This window comes from Molothrus aeneus, chromosome 6 (assembly GCF_037042795.1).
Source record: "Molothrus aeneus isolate 106 chromosome 6, BPBGC_Maene_1.0, whole genome shotgun sequence".
Classification (NCBI taxonomy): Eukaryota; Metazoa; Chordata; class Aves; order Passeriformes; family Icteridae; genus Molothrus; species Molothrus aeneus.
This window is the reverse complement of record NC_089651.1, coordinates 10,448,486-10,475,540: the sequence shown is the minus strand read 5'-3', so window position 1 is coordinate 10,475,540 and position 27,055 is coordinate 10,448,486. Positions and strand designations below refer to the sequence as shown.

The window sequence follows — 27,055 nt, the reverse complement described above, 5'->3', positions numbered from 1 at the left end:
TATAGTTCTTCCTGGGGGCTATAGCCCCTTATTATCCTATACCCCCCCCTTCCCTTGAACTATATCCCCTGGAGATATAGCTCCATACTTCCTCGGGGCTCTACAGCTCCATCGTGCCCTAGATCCCAGCCCTAGGACCAGGGCGGTTATGGGGATGATCCCTGGAGAGGAGCACCACAGTCCCCACTTTTCCCCCCACATCCTTATGCACACCTCAAATAACAGTTCCATTTTATTAAAGTTGATCCAAAAACATACCAATAAATAAAAGAAATTCCCAACAGTTCCATGTCTGGAGGAGGCAGAGAGCAAGGGGGTGTCAAGGCCACACACCCCAGCTCGGTTGCTCACGCACTGCCCACAAAAGGGACAGTGAGGGGACACGCCCTTCGGCACTCCACCTCCCTGAACCGGATCTTTATGGAAAACCAATGGGTAAAACCAGCACTGCAGGGTGGGATGGTGACGCTCCTGGGGACGTCACCTGGACTAGGGGCGGCAGTACAGGCGCTCCATGGTGGCCACGCTGACCTTCTGCTGGTAGTCCTCCATCCTGTCGTTCAGCTTCTCATAGAGCTGGGAGAGAGGCAGGAGTCAGGAGGGATCCTACCCTGTGCCACCACACTCCCACGCCATTCCCCATGCTGGTGCTCAGTACCCACCACAACGCTGTTCTCGCTGGCGCTGCTCTCCCGCAGCGCCTGCAGCAGCTGGTCTATGGCGGTGTAGGGAAGCCACATCGTGGGGGACGTTGGGGACAGAGGGACCTGGAACGGAGAGGAACCCTCACATCATGTCCCCAAGGAACATCCCACCACATCCCAACTGCGGGTGAGCTCACCTCGATCCCAAAGTACTGGTGCCCTTTGCCCAGCACAGCATCCACGTACTCCAGGACCAAATCCACAGCCTCCTCCAGCAGATCGTAGTTCAGGTACAAGCGTAGCAGCTCAGCAGCATCCACTTCCTGCCAGAAAGAGGGAAACTCAGCCAGGGAATGTGACCAGGACTGGGACCACGCTGAGAGAACCTGCTCTGTGTCACAGACATGTTTTATGAAAAATCCTTTCCTTCGGATTTTTTCTCCTGAGAAGCTGAGAGACCTCAGAAGCAAAATGTAAACAATGGTTATCTGCTGCTGTGGAATGCAACAGGTGGATCTTTGATTGGTTAGTTGTTTCTAATTAATAGCCAATCAAAGTCCAGCTGTCCAGACTGTCTCAGTCAGTCACAATCCTTTGTTATCATTCCTTTTCTATTCTTAGCTAGCCTTCTAATAAAATCTTTTCTTCTATTCTTTTAGTATAGTTTTAATAAAATATATATCATAAAATAATAAACCAGACCTTCTGAAACATAAAGTCAACATTCTCATCTCTTCCCTCATCCTGGGACCCCTGCAAACACCACCGCAGCTCAGAGCCTTGGTACCAGGCGCAGAGCACCTGGCAGGTGTCCACTGGAGAGAGGGTGATCCAGCAGCTCTGGGAAATCTGGAATTTTGGGGTTTTTGGGGACAGCTGTTCTCACCTTGTAGCTGTTAATGAGCCAGTTGGGCAGAGGTATCCCGTGTGCCAGGAGCTTGTTGATGACGCAGCGATGGTACAGGCTGTTCTGGGATGGGTAACGCTCCAAGTAGGATGACAGCAGCCTCCAGGCTTCATCTGTGGCACTGCAAGGAAACAGTTCCCAGTGGAACACGTGCCAGCAGCTCCCGCCCCATCTGTGAGGCCATGGTGTGCTCCAGGTGATGTGGGGACAGGGTGGAAGCACAGCTCTCCCCACATCCTGTGCCCACAGTTTTGGCCTTAGGGGTTTTAAGGACCTGAGACCCTCTGGATTTGCACAGAGCTCTTGTCTCCAGATCCTCCTCCTCCCAAACTGTGGAGATAAACCTACCTGGACTCCTTGGTGGTGACCAGGGCTGAGAGTTGGTTGGCTGCCAGCCAGTCCCAGGCCTTTGCCTGTGCCGCTTCCCCTCCTAGCTGGAGCTTGATGCACCTGCACGACCAAAAGCCATGGGAAGGTGGGTCCCTCCAGAGCCAGCCCCTTCCCACTGGCATCAAAGTCCCTTACAGGACTATTCCCAACAAACAATCTAGCTGGACTGATGGGGAAAGAAGGCTCTTGGGCAAGTTGCACACCCAAGCCCCTGCATCCCTCCAGCCCTGCATTCCCCAAGGTGTGAGGGCACCCAGACATACTTGAAGGTCAGGCCCTCAAAGATGGGCGTCAAGGGCAGCTTGAAGGTTTGGCACACGGTGATGGCCGAGTCGAAGAGCCCGGCCCGGACCAGCAGAGACACCGTTTCCTCGGGCGTGGAGTTGCCTGAAGGGGAGGAAGAGCAGGTAAAGCCTCCCCAGTAACACCCAGTGCTCACCAGGCCTCGCCCGGTGTTACTCATTCAGAGATGCAGCAGTAGGGTGCCAAGAGCCTCCAACATCCGGCAGCAGTACTCCTCAATCCATGGCTGGAGGCTTTCCTGGCCTCCAGAGCATCCCATGAGCCCAGCAGCTATCCCTGAAGGGACTGGACAGAGCAGCTGTGACCTACAGAGCTGTCCCTGATGGACCACCAGCTGGAGAGGGACAGGAGAGGGACACAGGTAGCAATACACGATAGGGAAATGCTGCTGCTTAGAATCATTGAATTGTTAAGGTTGGAAGAAGATCCCCAAGATCATTGAGGTTAGGGAGAGCACAGCCTCATCACAGGCCTGCATCCAAGCATACATATTCTGGCAGCACAGAAACTGTGGCACTCGGCTCCCTGCGTCACCGCTCTGCCCTCAAAGCAGCTGTTCCATCCTTTCCCTGCAATCCCACACTGGGAATTCACCTCCTCCTGACATTTAGAGGGGAAAGATGTGGACATGTTGTGTAACTTGTACCAGAGATACTAAAATACTCCAGGTGGGAGAGCTATACCTTCCTGCTTCCCAGAAAGGAACAACTTTCACAACTTTTTAACACCGTTCCATGAAGCAAAGCAAGACTGTCCAGGAAAATAAATTATTCATCAATCAAAAAGGTTGAATTTAATGATCTTGAAGGTCTTTTCCAGCCTTAATAATTCTTTGCTTCCATTATTTCCAAAATGCCTTTTTTTTTGTCCCAACTCAGAAGCTCCTCCCACGCCCACTGCAGACCACCAGATCTTGAAAAAGCCAAAAAAAAGAGGTGGAAAACTTAAAATTGGTTCTCCTGATGTGCATCTCAGACCCTGCTGAAGTCAGTGGCTGGATTTCATAGTAGGGATGAGAATTTGATGGTCCCTGGCAGCTTCTGGGTTTGCCTCTGGGACAGGACAGAGTGGCTGACCCCCCCTCACCTGCCACAGCTGCTGCTGACACGTCGTGTTCCACCAGGGTGAGCCGGATCCGTGCCAGCAGACATTCCCTCTCCAAATCCTCCAGCTCCAGGATCTCGATCTGCCGAGTGCCTGGAACAGATGGATACTGGGCTCTCGGTACTTCAAAAAGGGCTCTTTGAGCACTGTGCAGAATGTAATGGAATCACAAAATGGTTTGGGTTGAAAGGGACCTTAAAACTCATCCACTTCCATGGGCAGGGACACCATCCACTAGACCAGGTTGCTCCAAGTCCTGTCAAACCTGGCCTAGGACATTGCCAGGGATGGGGCAGCCGCAACTTCTCTGGGCAACCCATGCCAGGGCTTCAGCACACTCACAGGGAAGAACTTCTTCCCAACATTCCATTTAGTCCCACCCTCTTGTCAGTCTGAAACCATTCCCCCCTGTCCTGGTGCTCCATCCCTTGTCCAAAGCCCCTCTCCAGCTCTCTTGGAGCCCCTTTAGGCACTGAAGAGGCTCTGAGGTCTCCCCGGAGTCCTTGTAAAAGCATCTCTACAACCCTCTCCCATCCTAAGAGGATTTGTACCCCAAAAAGCACCAAAGGAATGATTAGGATTTGCTGACTCTTCCCCACTCCCTTGACTGTGCTTATGTCCTTGATACCATTGTCCTGCTCCCCCCTCTCCAGATGTTAGATAATATTTGGGAGCAGCTGCTGCTTTGCCTGCCAGGCACATGCCACAAAAAAAACCTCTTCAGAAAAAGAAGCAGGTTTAAAAATACCTGACCTTAAATTTTCCTACTGGAACGCTGAGGATAACCTGATCCCACATCCTGGGCTGTGGCAGACACAGGCAGAGCTTATTCCCAACAGGATTTCCAAAGGCACAAACAGCCTTGAAAAACTAGAGATTGCCTCAAAAAAATGGTTTTGTTTTAAATTACAAATTACTTCCACTGGAAAAAAAGTGTTGTCAAGGCATCAAGCTGTTAGGAGCAGGCACAGGAGCTCCTTGGGGAATAGCTGTTCTCTTGGGGAAATTGCTGTATTCCTTGGGGAATAGTGGCAGCTTGTTCTTGGGAGACACTGGGAGATTTAATGACCTTAAAATCCCACAAATTATTGATCTGGTGGAGGCAGGAGCTGCCCTGAGCCATGTCCCAGCTCCCATGGGAGCTGCAGAGAGGCTGTAGAAACTCCAGGGGCATGGGAAGGACCAGGACTGGGCACTTACTGGGAACAGCCATGCACTCCCCATCGTGGCTCCTCTTCGGGGACGCTCCTGGACGCTCATACTTGCAGAAAAAAGCAGAAAGAGAATTTATACCCACCTGGTTTCTGAAGGATAAATCACTGATAGAATAAATCCCAACAAGAGCTCTCCATTTCAAGCCTTGATTCGGACCAGGGAAGCTGTGCAGTCCCTTGGGAATTCAGGATACTTTATCCTGGGCTATCAGGAACATCAGGATCAGGTGACCAGGCCGCAGCCACCACCTCCCCGAGTCCTGACTGGGATTTGAAACACAACACTAACTCTCCTCTGGACTGGTATTCCAGCTGTTCACATTCCCCAAGACATCTGCTGTCTTCAGCACAAGGTGATATACTCCTGTATCTATCCACCAGCCCATTCCCAACAGCTACCCCACTTCCTCCTGCCCTAAAAAAGGGGGAATGGCACAAGGGTAATGGATGGGGTCAATGAGCAGAGCAGGACAGCTGGTCACAAGCAGCAGATAAGAAGTCCAATGTCTCTGTTGCCATCAGAAAGGATTCTGGAAGCTCCTTTTCAGGAAGCTCAGCATTCTTACCACAGCCCCAGAGGCTGGCTGCACTATCCAGGCGTATTCCGGGCGGATCAGGCGCAGGCAGTTGATGGCAGCCAGGAAACAATTGCCCTGCTTCTGGAGCCCTCGCAGCGTCCGCACCTCCCTGCCCAGCCGCATGCCATACTCAAACATCACTGTTCCAGCTGAAAACAGGGAAAAGTCATCAGCCAACAGCCTGGAGAGAGAGGTCACACAGCTGGCAGGGGCAGGAAAAGGGTGTCCCAGGAGGTGGGCAGGTACAGGTGCATCCCAAGCTTTACCTTTCCGGTAGTTGTGCCGGTACACGTGGAAGGCGTAGAGCAGCTCGTAGTAGTTGTGAGTCATCAGATCCACGGCCCGAGCGTGGGACTCGATGATCCCAACGACCTGCAGCACACAGAGGCTCCAGCGGGTCCATAATCCCCTTAAAGGGAGGGCTGTGCCCCTCCCCTCCCCAAGCTGTGATCCCAGTGCTGGATTACCTCATTGTGCAGGTTCACGTAAGGAAATTCCACCAGGTCCTGGAGCTGGGATCGCTCGCAGAGAACCACCACTAGCTGGCGTAAGCAGTCCAGCTGCCTGCAGAGGGAAGCACAACCCTTTGGAGGAGCAGGAATAAACCCAGGAGCAGGAACAAGCCCGGGATTTAAGCCACAAACAACCACTTTGTGACAAGCTCCTGCCTTCCAAATGAGCCCTGCAGGGCTTTTCCTGGCTAAGAACCAACTTAAACCTTCATATTTCTCCTGTACTGGAAACAGAGATCCTCTGAAAAGGCCTCTCAGGAGGGCAGTCTTCCTCCTTCAATTAGTTAAAGAGCATTCCTATTTCTCCCCCATTATTCCAATATTTTCCTCTGCTAGGATAAAGCTTTCCCTACACAGTTCACTTTCCAAACTGAAAACTCAACACTGTATCTTTTCATTAAGCAAAATCAACTAGGCTCCTACAGCTTTTTAAACATACAATGCTACACAAATGATCCTACAATCTCTTCCTTGTTTTTCTTCCTCCCATTTTTCTCTTTTGAGAGGGTGCCAATCCCAGGTGTCCTTCAGATGAACATCCAGAAATGAACTCTACATTTTTAAAGCCACCTCTACACATTAACTTAACACAGCAGTCATGCCCTCCCCTAAAGTGTCATTTTCCCTTCAGTTTCATAGAAAAATGGGACCATGGACCTCCAAAACAAAGGCATAAGCCTGTCACCTACCTGCCTGGATCTGGGTTTTGTGTTAAGGCTACATAGGCTTCACTATTGTGCCCCAAATCCAAGTGATGTTTGAAGATGCAGGTCCTCAAAGTAGCCTGAAAACAGCACAAATCAGTTATAAACCCAGCAAGAAGTTCCTGTGGAAGAGGTTCCTGAAGAAACAGGGAAAGAAATGGCTGTACCTGGCTTCTCCAGTCATCTGCTGATTCCATGATGGCCAGGGTGGCCAGCTCGATGACCAGCTCTGGCAGACCCAGCATCTCCAACAGGCGAAGGACCTGGAAGGCAGGAGGGTTTGTTGTTGTTTTTATTTTAGGAGCTGTTCCTGCCCCTCGAGATATTTAAAGGATTAGACTTTAAAGGGGAATATTTGGGTAAACCGCAGGGATCTGGATGAAATCCCAGCACAACAGGACCAGGTTACAGCTTCTCTGCAGGATTCACCTCTGTACGTGAGGGATTTTTGAAGCATTTCAAGCATTAATGATTAGTTTTCTGGATCCTAAATCCAGGGAATCCCTCATCAAGCCCAGCTCCATGCTTGCAGCCTGCCTGAACCACAGCATTATGCAGAAGGATAGATCCTATCTCAATTTAAACATACTCACTTTAATTTGCCTCAGAGCTTAGTAACCCTTGCCTTAGGCAGCATCTTACATCGAGCCTGGACATGCCTGGCTTCTGCTTCCAGCAGCTGGATCTCATCCTCCCTTTTTCTGCTGGATAACCAAGTCCTTAGCTATTAGGAAACCAATAGGTGGAAAGTACCTAAATTTCACATACTCAGCTTGTCATTACCCCCAAACAAAGAAAAGCAAGTACACATTTCACATTCCAAAAGCTAAGTTTTCTGAGGCTCAAGTCACTTCCCACAAAGGCAGGGATTGAGGAGGAATTCCCTCTCCAGTGTGGGAGGACTTGGTGCCAGTTTACCCGCTCAGCACTATACCTTGTTGTAGTACTGCAGGCGTGGTGTGGAGACCACCTCGCCCTCCTCGGGCTGGATCAGCCTGTCCAGGAACTCCTCTCTTCCCACCTCAGAGGCAGCTTGGCAGAAGCAATCCAGAGCCTGGAAGCAGACCTGGAATCAGCTCACTGTCCCCTCAGGTGACTGATACACCTGCTGTTCAGGTGAGGGGACAACGCTGCCTGTCCCAAGCTTGTGAGGTCTTCCCAAGAGCAGATCGCACCAGGCCGCTCCAATCCAATCCTTTCCCAAAGGAGGCAGAGCTTGGGAAGGATGCTTCCTGTGCACCTCTCCCTCCCAAGGGAAAAGGTCCCAGACCCTGGGAAGAAGATGAGGGAAGGCCTCACCTTGTGCCCTTCCCCCATGACGAGGTAGCACCTGCCCATCATGAAGCAGCAGGAGCCCATGTTCACGTGGCACCAGGGCTGCAGCAGTCGGATGTATTCCTACAGGAGAGAAGGAATGGCAGTTTGGATTCAGGTCAGCACTCACTTGTGATCTGCAGGCAGCCAGGACCAGCAAGATTTTGGTGGCTCCTTTAGCTACTGTGCTCAGGCAAGTCCTGCTTCTCCAGCTTGAGGGCTGGTCTTTCCAACCCCACAGTCCCTTGGATGCACTGATCATGAAATCCTGGAATGATTTGGGTTGGAAGGGACCCCTTAAGCCTATCCAGACCCACATCCCTGTGAAAGGCAAGGACACCTACCACTAGACCAGGTTGCTCCATGCCTTGTCCAGCCTGGCCTTGGACTCTTCCAGGGATGAGGCAGCCACAGCTTCTTTGGGCAGGCTGTGCCATGGCCTCAGCTCCCCTACAAGGAACAATTTTTTCCAGTACCCCATCTAGCCCTGCTCTCTTTTAGTAGGAAGCCATTCTCCCTGTCCTGTCAGTCTAGGTCCTTCTCCAAAGCCTCTCTCCAGCTCTCTTGGAGCCCCTTTAGGCACTGGAAAAGGTTCCCAGGAGACCTTGGGGCCTTCTCTTCTCCAGGTTCCATGTTCCCAGTTCTCTCAGCTCACCAGAGCAAAGCTGCTCCAGCCCTGTAAGGGGGAGATATCCCCTGCATGCTCCTGGGAAAAACAGTGCTCTAAACAGCTCCAGTGTCTGTGTGAAGCACCTCAGAAACAGCTCCCAACACACCCAAAAATCAGACAGGATTCTTCCTACATCCTGTTGCAGCCAACTGCAGGGAAAATATTGACAGAACGTGGAGGGCAGAGCTAAGGCTGCAGTACAATGGGCAAGGCAGGTGCTAGAAGGGGAATACCTGTGCAGGAGAGGGCCAGCAGCCAAGGGAGCACATGGATTACAGCATATGGGAGGGAGTGCCGATGGCACTGAGGGTACAGACAAAGTGAGACGACCCAGCCTGGGCCTGTGCCAGCACAGCATCCTCGTCATCCTTGGAGAAGCAGCCATGTCCTGCTAGCAGGGCCATGGGACTCAGCAGGAATTGGGAAGAGAAACCAGGACTTGGAAGTCGAGTCACCTCTACAGGTGCACAAACCATCAGCACTTCTTGCCTCACCTTTGCTGGCCATGAGTCCTCTCAAAACCACGTGGCAACGTATCCGGAGCCCAGATTCACTCCCTGGATTAGAAGCTACAAGGGATAAATCCTGCTCCAGCTTGTAACACACAGTGAGCAACATGGAGAGCTTTGGCCCATGTCCCAGCCCTCTGCTCTGTCACCAGACTGCCCCTGTGCCCGTCTGCTCCTTGCAAGGAGCCTCCTGTACCCCCCCAGTTTGGGTCACCATGCTCACAGCAAAGTTGCTGTTACCTCCCTGGGGTCAAGGCACTTAATCCCAGTTTCCGTGACCGACTGGGATCAGGGAGAAGAACAGAAGGCAGTGGGGAGGAGGAGGAGCTGGGCTCTGCAAAGATAAAAGCCTGGAGGAGACACCAGTGAGGCGAAAGAAATGCGAGGAGATTCAAAGCCTGCACATATGCCAGGAGGGAGAATGATGCTGCTCCAATCTTGGCATTTCCTGGCTCAAAAGCTCTAAAGAATTGAAATTCTTCTCTCAATTCTTCTCAGCAGCAACACAAAAGGAAGCAATTCAGCCCCCAGGTATGAGGGACTGGGAGGATGAAAGGTTCTGCTGAAAAACAGGTCACTAACAGCCTGCCTGGCCTGCTGCCTCCAGGAATGCCCAGACAGGGATAAAGCTGCACATCACGTGGAGCTGCAGACAAGGAATTGTGCAGGTCAGAACTCGAGCACAAGCAACACCAGCTGCCAAGAGCATAGGGAGAAAGGTGGAGGAACAGTGATCTGAAATACAGCAGTCTAAAACCCCTGGAAATCAGGAGTCCACCATCCCTGCTACTGGGATGCCAGGAGCAGCCAGGGATGGAATGATGACAGGCGTTTCTCACACTGGTTTTTTACTAATAAGGACATTTAAGAAATAAATTAGTCCTTTCTGGACTGAAGAAATCCTTCTGAACCCAGGTCCCATGGGCAATCACAGGCAGAGGTGGTACAGGAAAGGCTGTGGGCACACCAGCAGCCAACAAGCTCTAGGATTGCTGGGATATTTAAAGAGGCTCTGCAAAGATGTTTCAGGAGCGCAGTGTCATGCGGCCAGACAAGCCCTGGGAGAATAAACTCCTCCATGGAAAGGGAAAAGCATAAAGCTGAGTATCTGGATGCTCTTGAAAACAGATGAAAGAGAAAATGCAGAAGATGACTCCCCCATGGCAGGGGAGTGGGATGGGATGAGCTTTAACGTCCTTTCCAACCCAAACTGTTCTGGGATTCCACAATCTTAAATCACTCCCCATCAAACACTCTGTGGCATTGTCTCAGCTCAGAGAACAGCGATTAGGGGTAGTGGTTTTAAACTAAAACAGGGGAGATTTACACTGGATATTGGGAAGAAATTCTTCTCTGTGAGTGGGGACACCCTGGCACAGGTTGCCCAGAGAAGCTGTGGCTGCCCCATCCCTAGAACTGTCCAAGGCCAGTTTGGACAGGGCTTGGAGCAACCTGGGATAGTGGACAGTAGCCCTGTCCATGGCAGGGGATGGAACTGAATGAGCTCTGAAGTCCCTTCCAACCCAAACCATTCCAGGATTTCATGACCAGGGGAAAGCAGAACTCCAGCACTTGGAAGGATGATGCTTCAGGGAGTTTTCCAGCATCTGTGAGGGCTGGCATGATGCACTCACCTGGAGCTGGGTGTACTGACAGCTCCCCATCAGGCACTCTGGGAAGAGGAAGCTGGGATTGCTGGGCCATCTGAGCAGAGGTTAAGGAACACAGGAGAATCCAGTCTGGAGAACTAGTCTGGAAGCCAACATGCCTCTCACGCTCCATTTGTGGGGGGAAAGGAGAGAAGATTAAGCTGCTCTTTATACAAATCATTATTCTGTAATAAGATTTATCCATATTAGAACAAAATCACCAGTACATCTAATCCCCAACTCCTGTTACCCTTCCAAATCCCCCAGCATCCCACCCCACCAAGTCAAGTAGTGAGAGCTTAAGGGCTTAAAATCAAAAACTCAAATCCTTTATCGTGCACCTAAACAGGATGGAATCTGTGAAATCTTAAAATACCCACAAATCCCATTAATGCCAACAACCTCACTCCTTCAGGAGGTTTGTCTTGGAAATTTGGAGGTAGAAAACTGATTTTGGAATGGCAGGAGGCTCAGTGGCAATGGATTCACAGCCAAGGATACAGGAGAGGCAGAAAATCAGTCACTATTGAGGTGATAAGGTGGGGCCAGTTCAAACTTGTCTCAGCCAAAGAGGTGTTTGGTTGCAGGAAGAGTCGGGATATGATGTGTTTTCTGGCCACTTCCTGAAAGAAGAGCTCCACGATTGTTTGAGGGCCGGACACTAAAAGTAGAAATGAAAGGAACAGTGAGTAGAGAGCCTGCAGTAGAGATCCCAGGTTTTCCACCCTGTCCTGTGCTCATCAGCCCAAACAGCACAGATTAAGCCAGGGCAAACCAAAAGCACGTTCCACACTCCAACTTGTTGGTTTTGGATTTCTCCTGCTGTCTGGTTAAGTCAGAGGGAGCAGCAGGAGATCAAAGTGCCCCATCCTGCAGTGTTTATTAACCACAGCTCAATTAAAACACACAAAAAAAGGGCTCTGCTCCCTCTCCACTTGTTATTCCCAGGCCAGCTGCAGCTTTCCAGCATGACAGGGCTGAGGGAGTGCTGAGCTGGCTGTTCCATTCCCTCCCTCCTCATTCCAGCATCCCAAAAATCCCCCCTTACCGACTGTTCCCAACGCCTCTCCCTGAGCTGCCACCTCCTTCCCCTATGTTTCACATATTTCTCCCCAAAGAACAGTGGCCAAACAGGACTTTCCTCATGAGCCAGCCAAGAAATAACCCACGACACCAGCACACACAAAGGATGTTTTCAACTTCCCTGACATTTCCAGCTGCCTTCTGCACCCAGACTCTCCATCAGGGAGAGCTCAGGCTCTGAAGATCACCAATGTCAGAAAGTGGAGGAAGCTCTTTCCCAGCTCACACGTGGCACTGCTGCCTGTTTGTCCCAGATTTCCCCAGCTCCCTCTGAAGTACCTCAGCCTCCAAGTGCTGACTAGTCACAGCAAGCTCTTACCTGCATGTTTCCTTCCCATCCCTGTTCACCTCCTCCCTCTGGAACCACTTCAAGGCCCACATTTCCCTAATTAAGCAGCCTTATAGTCTCCCAATAAAAAAACTAACCCAAAAGTTACATCTTTGCAGCAGAAGATAAAAAATATGAACCAAATATCAGCTGCAATATTTTGGGGAGGTATTTCCATATTTTTAAACACATTTTGGGCAAGTACTTCAACATTTTCATGCTTCCCTGAGCTGCTGCTCTTGGTTGCTGTAGGGTAAAGGGTGGAGAGCAGGACAGGTTGGATGGAACAGGTTGCTCTGAGCAACTCCAGCTAGTGCAAGGTGTCTCTGCCATGGCAGGGGGTGGAACTGGATGAGCTTTAAGGTCCTTCCAACACAAGCCATTCCAGGATTCTGTGACAGACCTGGTCTGAGCTACTACAGCCACTGTAAAGTATGTGAGGGGTAAGTTTGGCTGATGCTGCCAGGGTTAGAATGACAAATTTTCAGCTGAGTGAGGCATTCCCATCCTTCTCAGGCTGAGAGTAAAATCAGAGTTCAGCGCTCTGAGATCCTTTGCTGTTGCTTTGTTGTTTTTTTTTTTTTTTTTGTGGACAGCCTGACAAACATCCCCACTTAAATCAGGGTCATTCAACCACACAGTCCATTAGCTCCCTGCATAAAGCACTTCCCTTAGGTGGCAGAGTCAGGCTTAAATAACTGAAAGGGAGAGTTGATGATCCGTGGACACCTTACCCAGTTTGTGTGGTGTCAGAGCCGTGGTGTCTGCTAACTCCAACACAGAGAGATGCTGCAGATTAGATTCCCTAGGGAAGAAAGGAGCCATCAGTGAAGAGACAACAAAAGGCCTCCCGCTTTAACTGTGCTCATTGTTCAACTCCTACGGAGCACAGAACAGCGAGGCCTCACAGGGCAGATTTAGCACAAGGCAGAGTCAGCTCAGAACATGGAAGGAGGAAAAAAACCCTCCCCAGTGCTCCTGGAGCGATACTCCCACAGCAACCACCTGCTTTCCACACCAGGAAGGGCATTTCAGGTGGATTAAGGAGGACTCAAAGCCAGGTCAGGTAGAGACTCACAGCGTGTCCACAGGGACGTCGGAGGCCAGGCACTGGCTCGCCCACCGGATCAGGAAGTAGGACAGCAGCAGGGGAGAGGTGCGGTGCAGCAAGTCCTGCTGGGACTGGAAGAGCTGTCCCCCTCCCAAAACCATCTGCAAGGAAAGCCCAGAGCTTGGCACACTTGAGCAACAGCAGGACAAGGGCAACCAGAGATGTTTGTGGCAGGCCCAGCTTGTCCCTTCTGCGAACAGCAAGGTGCTCAACAGCCTGGCAGGAACTCAGCCCTTCCAGGGAACCAGCAGGAACTCTTGACCCATGCCTGGAAATGTTCAAGGCCAGACTGGAAGGTGCTTGGAGAAACCTGGCCTAGTGGCAAATGCTCCTGCCCATGTGAGGGGCTTGGAATTAAACACTCTTCAAGTTCTCTTCCAACCCAAAGCATTCCAGGATTGTTGTCCCTGAGACTGAAATCATGGCTTTGCTGCAGAGATCACCTCGGAGTCTCCATAAGCTCCAGCAAAGAGTCACAGGAGATGAAACAAGCCAAGCTTTTGAAGGACACAGGTACATCAAGGTGGGAAAGCAGCAGGTCACATGCCTCATGGTCTGGGAGAGCCCAGCTCCAGAGAGCACCTTGCAATGCACCTTAAATGCTACTAGGATAACCTCATCCAGGAAAAAGGGATTTATTGTCAACCAGGAAACTGCTGGCTATTTCTAAGCAAATAATATTGGTTTAAACAAGGCTGTCCTTGTCTGGGGACTTGTTCCACATCACTGGGTACATCCAAAGCAGCAGCACCTTGCCTCACATGGCCTCAGGCTGGGTGGGACAGACCCAGACCAGTCCATCCAATCATTCCAAACACAGCTACCCTCGTGGGGGCTGTTTGCTCTGGCTGGAGCAGCTTCCAAGGGGCTCAAACTGTAACCTTGGAGTGTGCTGCCAGAGAACGGAGCTGCCATCGCTGCTGGGAGAGGGACAGCTGGAAGTGCTGCATGTGTGCTGATTCACACAGGAGGCTGGAATCCATGCCCTCCTCCCACAAATACAGCTTGGCTTCCTGCTTCCTGGATGTTCATAGAGGAATAAAGGGAATTAGGCTGCTTTGCTTAGGAAGACAAAAGCAGCTGGAGGAGAGAGCAGGACCTGCCCAAGCCTCGGGCTATTCCAACAGCCTTGTGGGGTGAGACAGAGCTCCGCCCTGCACCAGCAGCAGAACCCCACGGGATTCCCAAGTGCCAGGAGCTGTACTCACGGGATCTCCGAGGCGCAGCAGGAGCTGCTGGAGGATGAGCAGGTCCCGGCAGAGGAGGAAGCGCACGGTGCAGATCTTGGCCACCCCCCCACACACCACGTGCGCCGCGGTGCTGCTGCCGAACAGCTGGGACAGGCTCATGCGCAGCGCCAGGTGAGGAGCTGAGGGGAAAACCACCCAGGTGAGGCAGGAGCCACACAGGCAGGAACCATTCCCAGGATAAAGGACACTTCCTAGCGTTTCCCAGAAGCTGGTGAAGAGCTTTCACCTCTTTCCATGTCAGCGTCTGTCTCATAGTCCATCTCTCGGATGAGCAATCCAATGGCATGGATGGGGTTCCTGATCTCTTGCAGTTTGCTGTGGATATCCTCCATCACATTTTCCCTGCAACATCAAAAAGATCCTACTCATCATCATGAACAGCAACCTAGGGTTCCAGCTGAAGAGGGCTCCCTTACACTCCCTTCCAGTGAGGATCAGTATCTGATCAGCCTGGACATTCCTAACTGGAATCCTTGGCTAGCTTGTGAGTTTTATTACAGCGCCTGAAGGGACCAGTCTATTTATTCCACTCCCTCAGGCTACCAGGAAATAACAGCCAGATAGCTGGCATTCCACAAGGAAACAATTTCGGTTAGCACAGGAACCAGACAGGACCACAAGGTTTGACCAAGGCTCTGATCTCTCCCTTCTGTCTCCAGGCACTTCTTTTCACACCTAACAGGAATTTGTGTCTCTTCTGCTCTCCAGGTTGTGGATGAAAGACCCTGCTAACAACTCCAAACCATGGTCCCCATCCCTGGAAAAGTCTCCTGCAGCACAGGGCAAGGAGCCCACACATCTCAAACGTCCTTGGATGACAGGCAGGGACAGCTCTGGACAATCCCAGCTCAGCCACTCTGAGAAGCTTCTGGAAAACCCATCTCCTTACGTGTCATTAGCTATCAAGTCCTCCAGGATCTGCTCTGCAGCCTTTTCTGGAGGCTGGAGGCGGGAGCAAGCCATTTCCATGATGAATGCCATTTCCATAGAAATTGATTCTCCGATCAGGCGAAGGCACTGGACAAGACAGACAACATCACGAGACATCTCCAAATCTGCAATGAAAGAATCTAACTGTGTATTTTCCAAGAGATTTCCAAGGGAAGGTGGGAAGACCATGCAAAAGCCAGTTAGTTCAGCTCCTATCACCAGTAACAGCAGACGGGTCCCAGTTCCCTGTGCCAAACCTTCCCCAATAACAATGAGGCTGAATTAAAGCTCAGGAGTCAACAAGGGAAAGATATGGGCTTTATTATTCAGAAAATAAAAAATGATGCAACAATAAAAAAATGAAATTCCCTCCAAGGGATTTTTTCCAGCCACAGGTTGAAAGAAAATAAGCAGCACAAAAAAATATATCCTGAAGAAAAAGGCTCAGCTCAGCTGTGCAATCCTTTATGGGTCAGATTTTAAATTAAATCCCATTTTTTGAGACCGTGACTGTTTAAACAGCCAGGAAAGGAACTGCTGGGGCTCCTGCTGAGGCTCCCAATCCAGCTCAGGCCTCCAAGCTTTCCCTCCCTCTGCTCCACAAAAAGCTCAACCAAACAGATGACGATATCCCACTTTATAAAAATATATAAAAATCACTCAAGCATGAAAATGGAGCTTAGGTAACATTTTCCACTGCCTTTTTCTTGGTGAAACGGCATTCCAGGGCCAGCAAAGCACAGAGGGCACTGTGGTGACAATATTAATGACATGTTTTCCATACTCTGGCATTCACTTCCTGGAGACAAGGAACAGCACGGCCCCTTTCCACAGCTGATGTGAAAACATTTCATAAATCCTGGAGCGGTTTGGGTTGCAATGGACCTAAAAGCCCATCCAGTTCCACCCCCTGCCATGGGCAGGGACACCTTCCACTATCCCAGACCACTCCAAACCCTGTCCACCCTGGCACTGGACACTCCCAAGGAGTGTCCACAGCTTCTCTGGGCACCTGTGCCAGGGTGTCCCCACCCTCACAGGGAAGAATTTCACCCAACCCAAACAATTCCATTACTCTACTGGCAGCCTTGAGGCTATTTTTTAATTGCTGGTGTGAGCATGATGGCAAATTTCACAAAATAAGTACCCCTGCAAAGCCAAAATAAAATTATTTGCATGCAGCTATGGATCAGGAGCTCTTCAAGGGATCTCTATGGAGATCTCTAACAGGAGGGGAGAAACTCCATGTATTCTCACCTTCAAAGATGGCAGCATCATCCTCAGTCAGGAGGTGCTCGTTGGAGAGGAGATAGAGATGATCAACCAAGGAGCAGGGCACAAGGAAGGACATGGAGCCCTGAAAGGTGAGGAGAAAGTCCTTGAGCTTCCCAAATCCTCTGGAGAAAGTTGTTCAGGGAACCTCACCAGCACCCAGCCTCACCTTCTTTAGCAGGCACACCATGCTGGTGTAGGGGTTCAGGTGCAAGGCCAGGGGCCGGGAAAGAGCTTCCTGGTACTGCAGGCAGCAGGCATAGAACTTGGACCAGAATTCCACCTGCAGCTGCCAAAACTCCTCTGGAGAGCACTCGTATTCTGTCACACTGCCCTGGAACTGGTGGGGGCAAAACAACGGAATCAGGAACAGCCAAGTGAAATAAGAGCAGGATAAAACAAGGGAATTCAGACCCAAAAAGAACATAGGGATCTCTCAGGTAGGTCTCCTAATAATTATTATTTGGATTATTTGGAAGATAATCCTTCTATTTTGGATTATCTTCCAAAACGATGAGCAACTGCTCTGCAGGGTGGTGGTCTGGGCACCATGTGATGGGTGACCAAAGTGCACACAGGGAGCAGAGGCAGAACAGCCAGGATTCCAAAAACCCAAGAGGGAAAAGGATACCCCAGGCAGGAAGGATGAAGACTTGTACTTTTTAAAAAAAGTTACATCACTCCCTTTGGAGAAAGAAAGGATAAACCAAGGTGTGGGGTCACCTGGCACCTAAAATATCGTGACATCATGTACAACACAATATCCTGGAAGGAAAATCCATCTCACCTCATTTTCCACAGCTAAGGTGACCTCTTTCCTTAACTCCTCCCACGTCAGATCCATGTGCCTCTCAGTTCCTTGAGAAAAGATCTGCAAAGCAGCATAAGAAACTTGGATTTTAAGGCAAAATAAAAGTCTCACCAAAGGTTCAAGCAGCACTCAGTGAGGTAAAGCAGGACAAGAGCATCAGCCAGGACTTTGTAGGATGGAAGTGTTAAAAAAAAAGATCTGGATGCTAAATTTGGGATACATGGATGTGTGGCAGTGTGCAACCACCACACCTCAAGGATTTAAAATCCAGGTGATGTGGCATTTGGGGATATGGATTAATGGTGGTCTTGGCAGTGCTGAAGGGAATTGTCAGATTCCACCATCTCAGAGAGCTTTTCTGACCTTAAAAATTCCATGACACATCCTGACAAACAGCACCACAGGGCGCTGAGCCCCCATTCTCCTGGCTACATCAGCAGGAATGAAAAACAAGCTCATCAACTTGCTGTGCTATCCAAGGGGGAAAAAACCAATTATCTGGATTCCGGGTTCCATCTCTAGCTATGAGCACACAGCAGCTGCAGCACAGCCCAGCAGCCACCAACTCACTCCAGGGAGTCCCCATGAAAACATGCCTGGCAAGAGCTCCAAGGAATCCTGCTGCCTCACATCTAAAGGGCCAGGAAGAGGATGAAGAGAGAGCATCCCAAATTCCCTCTCACTCACCTGCAAAGCCTTCTGGATGGCTGCATTAGAGAACCGGCCCGGCATGAAGAGATATTCCAAGTAGATTTCCTGCAAAAAGATCATGACTTCAGGAAGCTCAAGGATGAGGAGAACATTTAAGCTGCTGTTTCTGGTCTTTCATTATCAACATCATCCCCTGGATCTGCGTTTCTGTCCACACCCAGCTCCAACCTGGGATCAAAAACGGCTTCCTGCACACTCCTGACTTTGTTTATTCCCATTCTCTCTCCTGAGTGACCTCGTTGCTTTCAGTGCTGTTCTACAGGTGGCTCACCCTGGGGTCCTGATCCTGCCGGACCGTCACCTCCTCCTCAGGGAGCGGCTGCACAAACACCTGGTTCCACTGGCCAGCAACATTCCTGGAAGGAAACAAACCTGGAATCAGTTTGGCATCCACCTGAACCATACCTGTGGCTTTCATCAGCAAAAACAGCCCTCTGGGTGTGGAAAAGGAGGTTTGTGCAGTGACAAGGGACAGATTTTGGCAGGAGAGGTTAACTGTGGCATTCCTAGCCATAAACTGATGGAACATGTTGGAATCCTTCATTTAATTCAACATTCTCCCCATCTCACGAACTCCCAAGGAACTCTGAGACTGACCAGTAGCTTCTTCTCCTAAAATTTGCACACTCACAGCATTTTTCATCCATTCCTCAACTCCCTGGCCCTGCACCAAGCCATCCTCTCAGCTTTATACTCAGGGATGATCCTTTCCCATCACCATCTCCCCAGAACATGTTTTTTCCTGGAAGGCACCACCTGGTTGTTTTGAAGTAGCTGTGGGGAAGCACAACGCTCCCTCTACCACACTCAAACTCCACTTTCAGCAATCCTGCTGCCTGGATTTTTACATTTTCCATGTTCCGGCAGCTTGAGTATAAATCTCTAAGTTGAGGAGCTCTGTCAAGGTTTTCTTGCAGTTATCCCAGTGACCCATGCCCAAAACTCACTGCTCAAAGTTGATGTATTTCACAACAGTTTGGTTCTCCTCGTTGTGCCACAGTGCCCAGATCTCAGCTGAGGTTAAGGCAAAGTCAACCAGAGTCTCCTAGGAAAGAGGGAAAGAGCCAATTTCCTTTCTTATCCCCAAATTAGAATATAGCAGAGAAAGGTGGGTACTTAACAACAGCAAAACATTCCCCTGTGGAATTTAACAGGCTTTGGGAATTTTCAGTCCAGAAAAGAGAACGCTTTGGGATGAACTAATTGCCCCTTCCAGTACCTGAAGGAAATCTATAAGAAAGACAAATAGGGAATTTCAATAAGGGCTTGGAGTGACAGGACAAGGAGGAACAGCTCTAAACTGAGAAAGAGGAGATTCAGATGGGATACTGGAAGCAATTGTTCCCTGTGAGGGTGCTGAGGCTGCCCAGAGAAGCTGTGGCTGCCCCATCCCTGAAAGTGTCCAAGGCCAGGTTGGACACAGCTTGGAGCAACCTGGTCTAGTGGAAGGTGTCTCTGCCCACAGCAGGAGATTGGAACAACAAGAGGAGCTTTAAGGGGTTCCTTCCAACCCAACCATTCTGTGACTCTGTGATTTAAATCCCAAAGTCCAGGACTCTTCCTCCTGGGGGCCAGGCCCCAGCTCTCACCTGTGAGGAGAACAGGGAGGAGATGTGGTCAAGGCTGTAGCGGTTGCTCTCAGTGCTCACCAGCTGGAAGACACAAAACTACAAACACACCTCATAAATAATTTCCTGAAGGACTAAACCAACACATCTCATGGAACATCATCATTCCAGTCCGTCTCCCTGCCTGGTACTAGGGGTAACAGAACCTAGAGGACAAGAAGAGTGAGCTGAGCACACCACTGGACCCTCTGCACGGAAATCCTGGCTTCACCCTTCTCCCCAAGGACACTCATCCCTGCCTGGACCTGAAGGACTCCCAAGTCTTTTCAAACACCAAACTTGAAAAACTGTAAGACCACCACACCCAGCACTACCAGTGACCACAAGATGTGGGAAAAGAAGGGGAGTAAGGTGGGAAAACACCAATTTCTCAGCTGCAGACCCAGCTTTGCATGTTCTTCCCAGAGCAGAGCACTCATGGGACAGCAGGACTCATGTTACACACTCTTGTTCTGTGTGGGAATTCCCTGGAGAAAGGGATAAGCTGTCCAACAGATGAGCCTGGTTTATGCCGTCCTTCCCCTCCTGCTAAATTTATCCTTCTCCACAAAAAGTTCTCCCCAAGTTGCAGAAGCATCCACATGCTCCCAGGAGCCTGGTGTAAACACACCACCAGCATTTCCATGCTTTTAGCTCCTTTTGGACCTTTCCTTTTCCCACGGCACATCCACGCTTTCGGAGCAGGAGGTAAACAAGTGAACCAGCCCTGATGGATCAACTTAGTCATACAGGGAATTCCACTCCCAGAGCTCGGGCACACATATCCCCCAATGCTGTGGGGGGAAAAATGTTTATTTAGAAACCACCGATCCCTCCAGAGGGTCACACGTGAAACTTTTCCCTATTTCTTGCCTTCCAAACCCAAGTCCTAGGGGAATGAGTCCTGCAGCTTGAAGAGCCCGTGGCTCCATACCTGCCCTCGCTTGGGAGCGTGCATGTAGACTCCCAGGTAGAGGCCCAGGGACTGGGAGAAGGCCAGGCGCAGGCGGTGCCCGGTGCCGGCCGCCAGCCGCAGGTCCCTGCTGACCGGCATGAACTCCAGCAGATCCGACACCATCAGGCACATCTGATCCTGCAAACATCAAAAGCATCAGGAGAGCAGCTTAGGAAATACTCTGGATTGAGAAACCGCTCCTCTCCTTCCCCCTTCCAGACATCTGCCCAGAACTTTGCACAACAGATGTGAATTATGGCTCTGTACACTTACCTGAACCACTCCTTGGCTTCTCCCAGCTCACCTGGGCCCCCTTCCCACCAATCCCACGGGCTGCCAGAGCCCTGGCATGTAGGAGAAAGCTTCCCCTCCCTCCCACAGCACATTCCAATGCCACTGAGCCGTGAAAGCACCGTGCTGCTCCATTAGCTCTGGCACTCAATATCTGGAGCAAGAGGCTTTTATTAACTTCCTATTGACAAAGACACTTTCATTACTGCTGAAAGCAGGAGAAAATCCATTTGGGATGGCTCCTTGGGCCTCAAAGCGCTCCTGCCTGCCTTCCCAAACGCTCCAGTAGGTCTGGAAACAACCCTTAGCCCAGCAATGTGTATGTTGCAACTGAGATGGCCACACATACATTGCATGATGATACACAAGAGTATCGCTATAAAATATCAGAAGGTTTCAACCCATACACAGCAACACCTTAGTAACAGCCTATCACCTCAGAAAGCTGCAAGCCTCTGCCCTTCTTGTTCTTTAGCCCAACCTTTCATACCCCTCGTGTTGATGCACTGCACCTGTGAGCCCTCTGTTCCCTTTGGGGATTGGTCAGTAACACCTCAGCACCCCATGGCTCATCACCTCCAACACTGCTCACCTGCTTCTCACAGCTGCAGCCCATTGGGGATGGGGCTCAGGCAGAGCCCCACTCCCAATTCCCACAAACTGTGTACCTACAATTCCCCCTTTTTTTTTCTTTTAAATAAATGCTATGTCTACTATTTCTCTACAGGGCCCTTGCAGAAGAAATAGTAAACATGGTACAAGTACCTGTTTTGTAGGTTCCATCAACTCTAGAATGCATCCCTGTACTGACCTTGATTCACTCTCTAAACTTGCATATTATTAAAATCTTTATACTTACATTTATAGAATATTGACAATTTCAATAGCAACATACAAGAATAAGCCAAAGGCCAAACACCAAGATATCAACAAAATCAACAGCTATACAATTCACCCAATAGCTATACAACTTTTAACGATATCAATAATTATACAGCTATATAATTCCAAGTTATAATCCTTTTACAATTTTTAATAAAATAACAGTGAGATCAGTGTAGAATTGATAAAATGCAAGCACAACCCTTTGTCTGCATACTATGTAAATACATTTACAAAACTAGATCTAATGTGGATAATATGCAAAGACAACCATCCAGTAATAAAAACAAGAACAAATTCCAAGGCAGAACATTGCCTAAGCTGCAAACAAAGCCCAGCAAAATGGGAAACACCAGGAAAAGCTGAGCTCAAGTCACCAGGTTGGTTGAGGGCTCTGTCATTTCCACAGCTAGGCTCCCTCATGCCATTTCCATCTACCCAAACAAGGATGATAATTCACACAGAGGATACGGAATCACTCCATCTAGGCAGTGTGCTGTGAATTTCTCCCTCTGGGAAACCTGCTGGTACCAGCGCTTGCACTCAAAGACAGCAGGGTCCCCTGAGCAACAGTAAGGACTCAACTGGCTGGATGACTGCAACTGAGTATAGTTCTTTTCCATAGTGCTCCTATCCAGGGAGCAGTTCCTTCCCACAGTGCACCACGGGTATTCCAATATCCCCTCCACACACTGTAGTTAGGAATACTTGGGTCTTTCAAATATCCAGGTTTACAATGGAATTCAGTTTAGTCACCTGTGGAGTACAGTTTATTCAACCCATTTCAGCTCAATATTGTTTCTGCCCATATCTTCTTCCGATGCTGTAAAGAACACCAGGCAAGCTGGGGGGCTTATCCACTGTCCTCTAAGACAGATGATTGTTGGAGATCCTTTCAAGATATAGACATCTGGGCATTTGCACTCCACAGTATCACTGTGTTGATATTCTTGCAAGAAGAAGACAGGAAGCTCTGCACTGTGAATAGCTAGAGGTGTGCCACATCCCCCAGCTTGTCCTTTGCACGTTGGCAACTCTGTCCAGGTCCCACAGTCTTTTCCTAACTTCTTTCCAACCAGTAAATGCAGTACTTGCATCAGTCTTAAAATCTTATGACTTTGTCCATAGTAAAACACTACAAAGGGCATAGTCAATAGTCTCAATTCCTTCTCTTTTCCACAAAGCTTTCCATGTAGATAAAACACTCTGTTCTTCACTTGATAAGTTATTTCCCATTATGTCCTCAGCAGCTCAACTGTACCCCAGGTGTCAAAATCAGTCTGGTTCAGACCAGGCAGCTTCTCCTGCTGCTCTCACCACTAGGCTGGGCTCTGTCTCAGGCTGTACCTCACCCTACAGCCAAACCCCAAGTCACATCAGGGTCACCATAGGTCACAACATACACCACAGCATAGGCTGCAGTTGAGAGGGCCACTATACAGAGTATCACCATACAATATCAGGAGGCTCCAACCCATCCAGAGTATCACCCTACCACATCAGAGGGCTTCAGGTATCCGCCCATACAGAGCAACATCAGCTCACCTCAGAAGGCTGCAAGCATCTGCTTATCTTGTCCTTCAGCCAAACCTTTAATACCCCTTATTGTTGATGCACTGCACCTGTGAGCCCTCTGTTCCCTTTGGTGGTTGGTCAGTAACACCTCATTACCTTCATTCAACACTGCTCACCTGCTTTTCACAGCTGCAGCCCATTGGGGATGGGGCTCAGGCACAGCCCCACTCCCAATTCCCACAAACTGTGTACCTACGGGAATGAAGCTGGACAGGAAACTCCACACTTCACAGACACTGCTACAAACACACACCATGACTGTTCTCACATATTGTCCCATATCCCAGTGTGGAGAAGCCACAGCCACAATTTAAAGGGAGACAGATCCATGTGGAGCACTCACCTGTGATTCCTTGGGCTTTGTTTTGCTCCCCCAACCCCAGGTTCTGCTCACCTTGTAGGACCACATCCGGAGCTTATGGTCCTGGCAGAGGGCGAAGAGGAAGGCATCGTGATCCAGGCAGTGCACGGAGAGGCTGACGGGCACATCCGAGGGGCCACCATCACCTCTGGAAAACCAGACGTTACATCAACACCTTCAAAGAAAATTCTCCATCCCTGCAAGTGTCCAAACCCAGCCTGGACACTGGTCTAGTGGAAGGTGTCGCTGCCCTAGGCAGAGGTGGGACTGGATGAGCTTTAAGGCCCCTTCCAACTCAAACTGTTCCAGGATTTCATGATCCTAAATCATGGCAGGTGCACAGATCCAAGGCAGTGGGGTTCCTCCATTGTGCTTAAATCCGAATAAACCACTAGATGAGATTGGGAGAAGGGAATGTTTCAGCACCCACAGAGCAAATGATCCCACCACACCAGTGACACCCAGTTCTTCACTTGCTTTGATGGAATTGAAGCAGATTCCCACTTCCCCATCCCCAGCCTGGTACTTGCAAAACACAGGTGAAGGATCCAGAGGGAAAAAAGGATCCAAGCAGTCCCAGCATGAATCCTGCCAGCCTCTGACAAGGACCCAAGAAGCCATGAGCAAGGATCCTGACAACCCCATGATACCTTAAGTTTTAGCTTTCATATTTTCCAGATTCCATACTGCATTGGTATAGAACTCTGAACTTCATATGAAATGTTAGCAAGTTCTCTTCCCAGTTTAGTTAGACAACACAATCCTTTTCTAGCCCAAGAACCAAGGAGACCATTGCAGCTTCAGGCCCAAAAAGTAAACAAATAAACAGTAAAAAAGTAAACCTTGAACAGCAGCAAATTGAGGAGAGCAATGTGGGAGGATGGATCCTGCCAGACCCCAGGCAGGATCCATCCAACCCATCCATTGGGGGCAGACCCCCACAATAGTCCAAATCACTCAGGGCATCAAAGGACTCACTCCCACTTCCAAGAAAAAAGCTCTAGGACTCAGCTTTGCCCTCTAAGCCACCCTAAAGATCCCAACCCACCACGGAGCATCCGTGTGATCCCCATGTAACCTCTGCTCGTCAGGAACACGCCTGGCTCCTCAGCACAAGGGCAGAGTAATCCCTAATCCATGCTGGCTGTGAGCCACATCCTGGGCAAATCCTTGGAGGCCAATTACTAGAGAACATATTCACAGACACACGGAACAGCAGGACCCTGCTAATCCAGCATTCCACTCCCAACTTCCGTATTCTGATAGCTCCTGTGACCCCGTTAACTTTTCTGGGTGGAGTATTTATAGGTGCCTGTGTGACTCAAGCTAAAAATTCCAGGTGAGGGGGTCCAAAAGCCAAAATTAGCTCAGTTTATCTGTCCCCAGGCACTTACCTGATGGCAGTTGGCATCCAGCCCGTGAGGAAACGCTGCACCACCGAGCTTTGCTTCAACTCCACGACAGAAACACTTCCTTCAAAAACAAAAGGAAAATCAAAAATGAAGATCAAATTAAACTCCAAGATGGGAGAGGGGTTGTAGTGCCCAATCCTTACCAGGAGCATCAGGAGGAGGCAGCTTAAGGACAAAGATCCCTCCTGAGGCAGAGGGAAGGGCAAAGAGAGCCTCTCCCTCACTGCTCAGCCAGGCTGCAGAGGCCACGGAGTTGGGAGCCAGCCCTGGCACGCTGGGAATCACGTAGTAATTGGAGGGATCCCTGATGTGGATCTTGCTGATATCTGTAAACACGGACTGCACTTGGCTCTCCGTTATCAGCTCCTGTGGGGAAACAGCAGAAAACAGCCTCAAGTTGTGCCAGAGGAGGTTTTCCTATATATGAAGCCCATATGAATATCAGGGATAATTCCTTCATGGAAAGGGTTATCAGGCACTGGAACAGGCTCCAGTGGTGGAATTCCCATCCTGTGTGGATGTGGTGCTTGGGGACATGGGTGGCCTTGGCAGTGCTGGACTCCATGATCCTAGAGGATTCCATAAAACATCAAATCCTGAGCACATGTATCTACGGTACAGGGAAAAAAAACCACCAGACATCAATGGAATGGCAACTGTCTCCTTGATAATAAAGATTTTTCCAGTAAAAAATCTCTGGCATAGCTCAGAGAAAACTGCTGGTGACACATCCCAGGAAGAGCAGCTCTGCCACAGCACAGGGTCATCCCTTGGGAAAGCTCTCCAGAGCTCTAAAAGCAGGAGAGAAGCTCTCCAAGAGAGGAGAGGATCCTGGTAAGAAGCAGGCACAAGAGGAAAAGTCAGAGCAAATGGGGAGAATCACGGAATCCTACAATAGTTCCAGTCAGAAGAGACCTTAAAAACCATCCAGTTCCAGCCCACATCCATGGAATGATGGTAAATGTGATATAAACCCTGCCTAGGATCCATCTGCCACATGAAATACAGATTCCAACCCAGACAAAACCATCCTGCAGCCTTCTCAGCTGAGGGAAAAAAAGACAATCCAGCCAAGGAGGGCTCTGGAAAAGCTGAAGCTCATTCCCAGCAGGAGCTCAACTACAGTGTCATGACACAGGCTGGACACCCAGCCAGTTCCTGAGCAAAACATGGCTAAATTCCCCAAACCCCCACTTTTCTTCTTGTTCCCGCTGTATTTTGTGTCACCCACCCCCTCCCAAGCCCTCCCTGTGCTGACAGGGTCCCCTGCCCCGGCCCCCGGCGGCATTCCTGGCACTCACGCTGCGGTAGAGGCGGGCGGGGTGCGGGAGCAGCAGGCGGTGCACGGTCTGCGCCGTGATCAGCAGCACCACCAGGTGACTCTGCACCTCGCACAGGTGGATCCCGCCCGGCAGGAACGGGCAGCCCTGGATCCGCAGCCGCACGGCGTTGTTCAGCAGGTTCACGTCCAGGGACTCCTCCACCAGCTCCACCGTGTCCCCCGACGTGCTCCTGCGGGAACAGAGGGGCACACCTGAGCATGAGGAGGGTCTGAGAGGGGAGCGAAGGGCAGAGATGAGGATGAGGAGGATCTGAGGGATAGGAGGGTCTCAGAAGGGTGAGAAGGGAGAGATGTGGATGAGAGTCTAAGCGAGGCGGACGGGGGCGTGCACTCACCATCGCACCCAGCGATTCCTGGTGGCGGCCCCGAGCTGCGCGCTCTCTTGGTAGCAGAAGCCGCCGGCACTGTCGCTGTAGCGCCCGGCGGGGAGAGGGGCGATGCCGGGGGGCACGAAGCTCAGCTCCTGCGGGGATCGCGGCGGGGCCCGGCCGGCCGCGCTCAGCTCGAGGCAGCTCCGCGCCGCCAGAGCTGCCGCCATCTTGGGCCGCCGCGTTCCCGCCTTGGCCGCGCGGGGCACGGCGGGAAGGGGAGGGAGCGGGCGCCCCCCGGCGGGCGGGAGGACGGGGGCAAGAGGGG

The 27,055-nt window shown here is 50.5% G+C and overlaps 1 protein-coding gene across 1 annotated transcript; it reads right to left on the bottom strand.

Moving 5' to 3' along the window:
- Positions 1-214: 214 nt before the first annotated feature.
- NUP160 (nucleoporin 160) lies at positions 215-26,957 on the bottom strand. The gene is made up of 35 exons (XM_066551699.1): positions 26,755-26,957; positions 26,379-26,589; positions 25,221-25,443; positions 25,060-25,138; positions 23,699-23,813; positions 20,536-20,694; positions 19,584-19,661; positions 18,942-19,039; positions 18,266-18,350; positions 17,971-18,039; positions 17,260-17,343; positions 16,642-16,812; positions 16,458-16,557; positions 15,160-15,325; positions 14,497-14,612; positions 14,229-14,389; positions 12,988-13,121; positions 12,644-12,714; positions 11,000-11,159; positions 10,484-10,553; positions 7,656-7,754; positions 7,291-7,410; positions 6,524-6,619; positions 6,342-6,436; positions 5,608-5,704; positions 5,407-5,512; positions 5,129-5,289; positions 4,549-4,609; positions 3,331-3,441; positions 2,205-2,328; positions 1,900-2,001; positions 1,531-1,672; positions 842-967; positions 663-767; positions 215-576 (listed from the first exon to the last, which is right to left on the bottom strand). The coding sequence occupies exons 1-35, from the start codon at positions 26,955-26,957 to the stop codon at positions 490-492; spliced, it is 4,185 nt and encodes a 1,394-aa protein (XP_066407796.1). The 3' UTR covers positions 215-489.
- Positions 26,958-27,055: the final 98 nt, after the last annotated feature.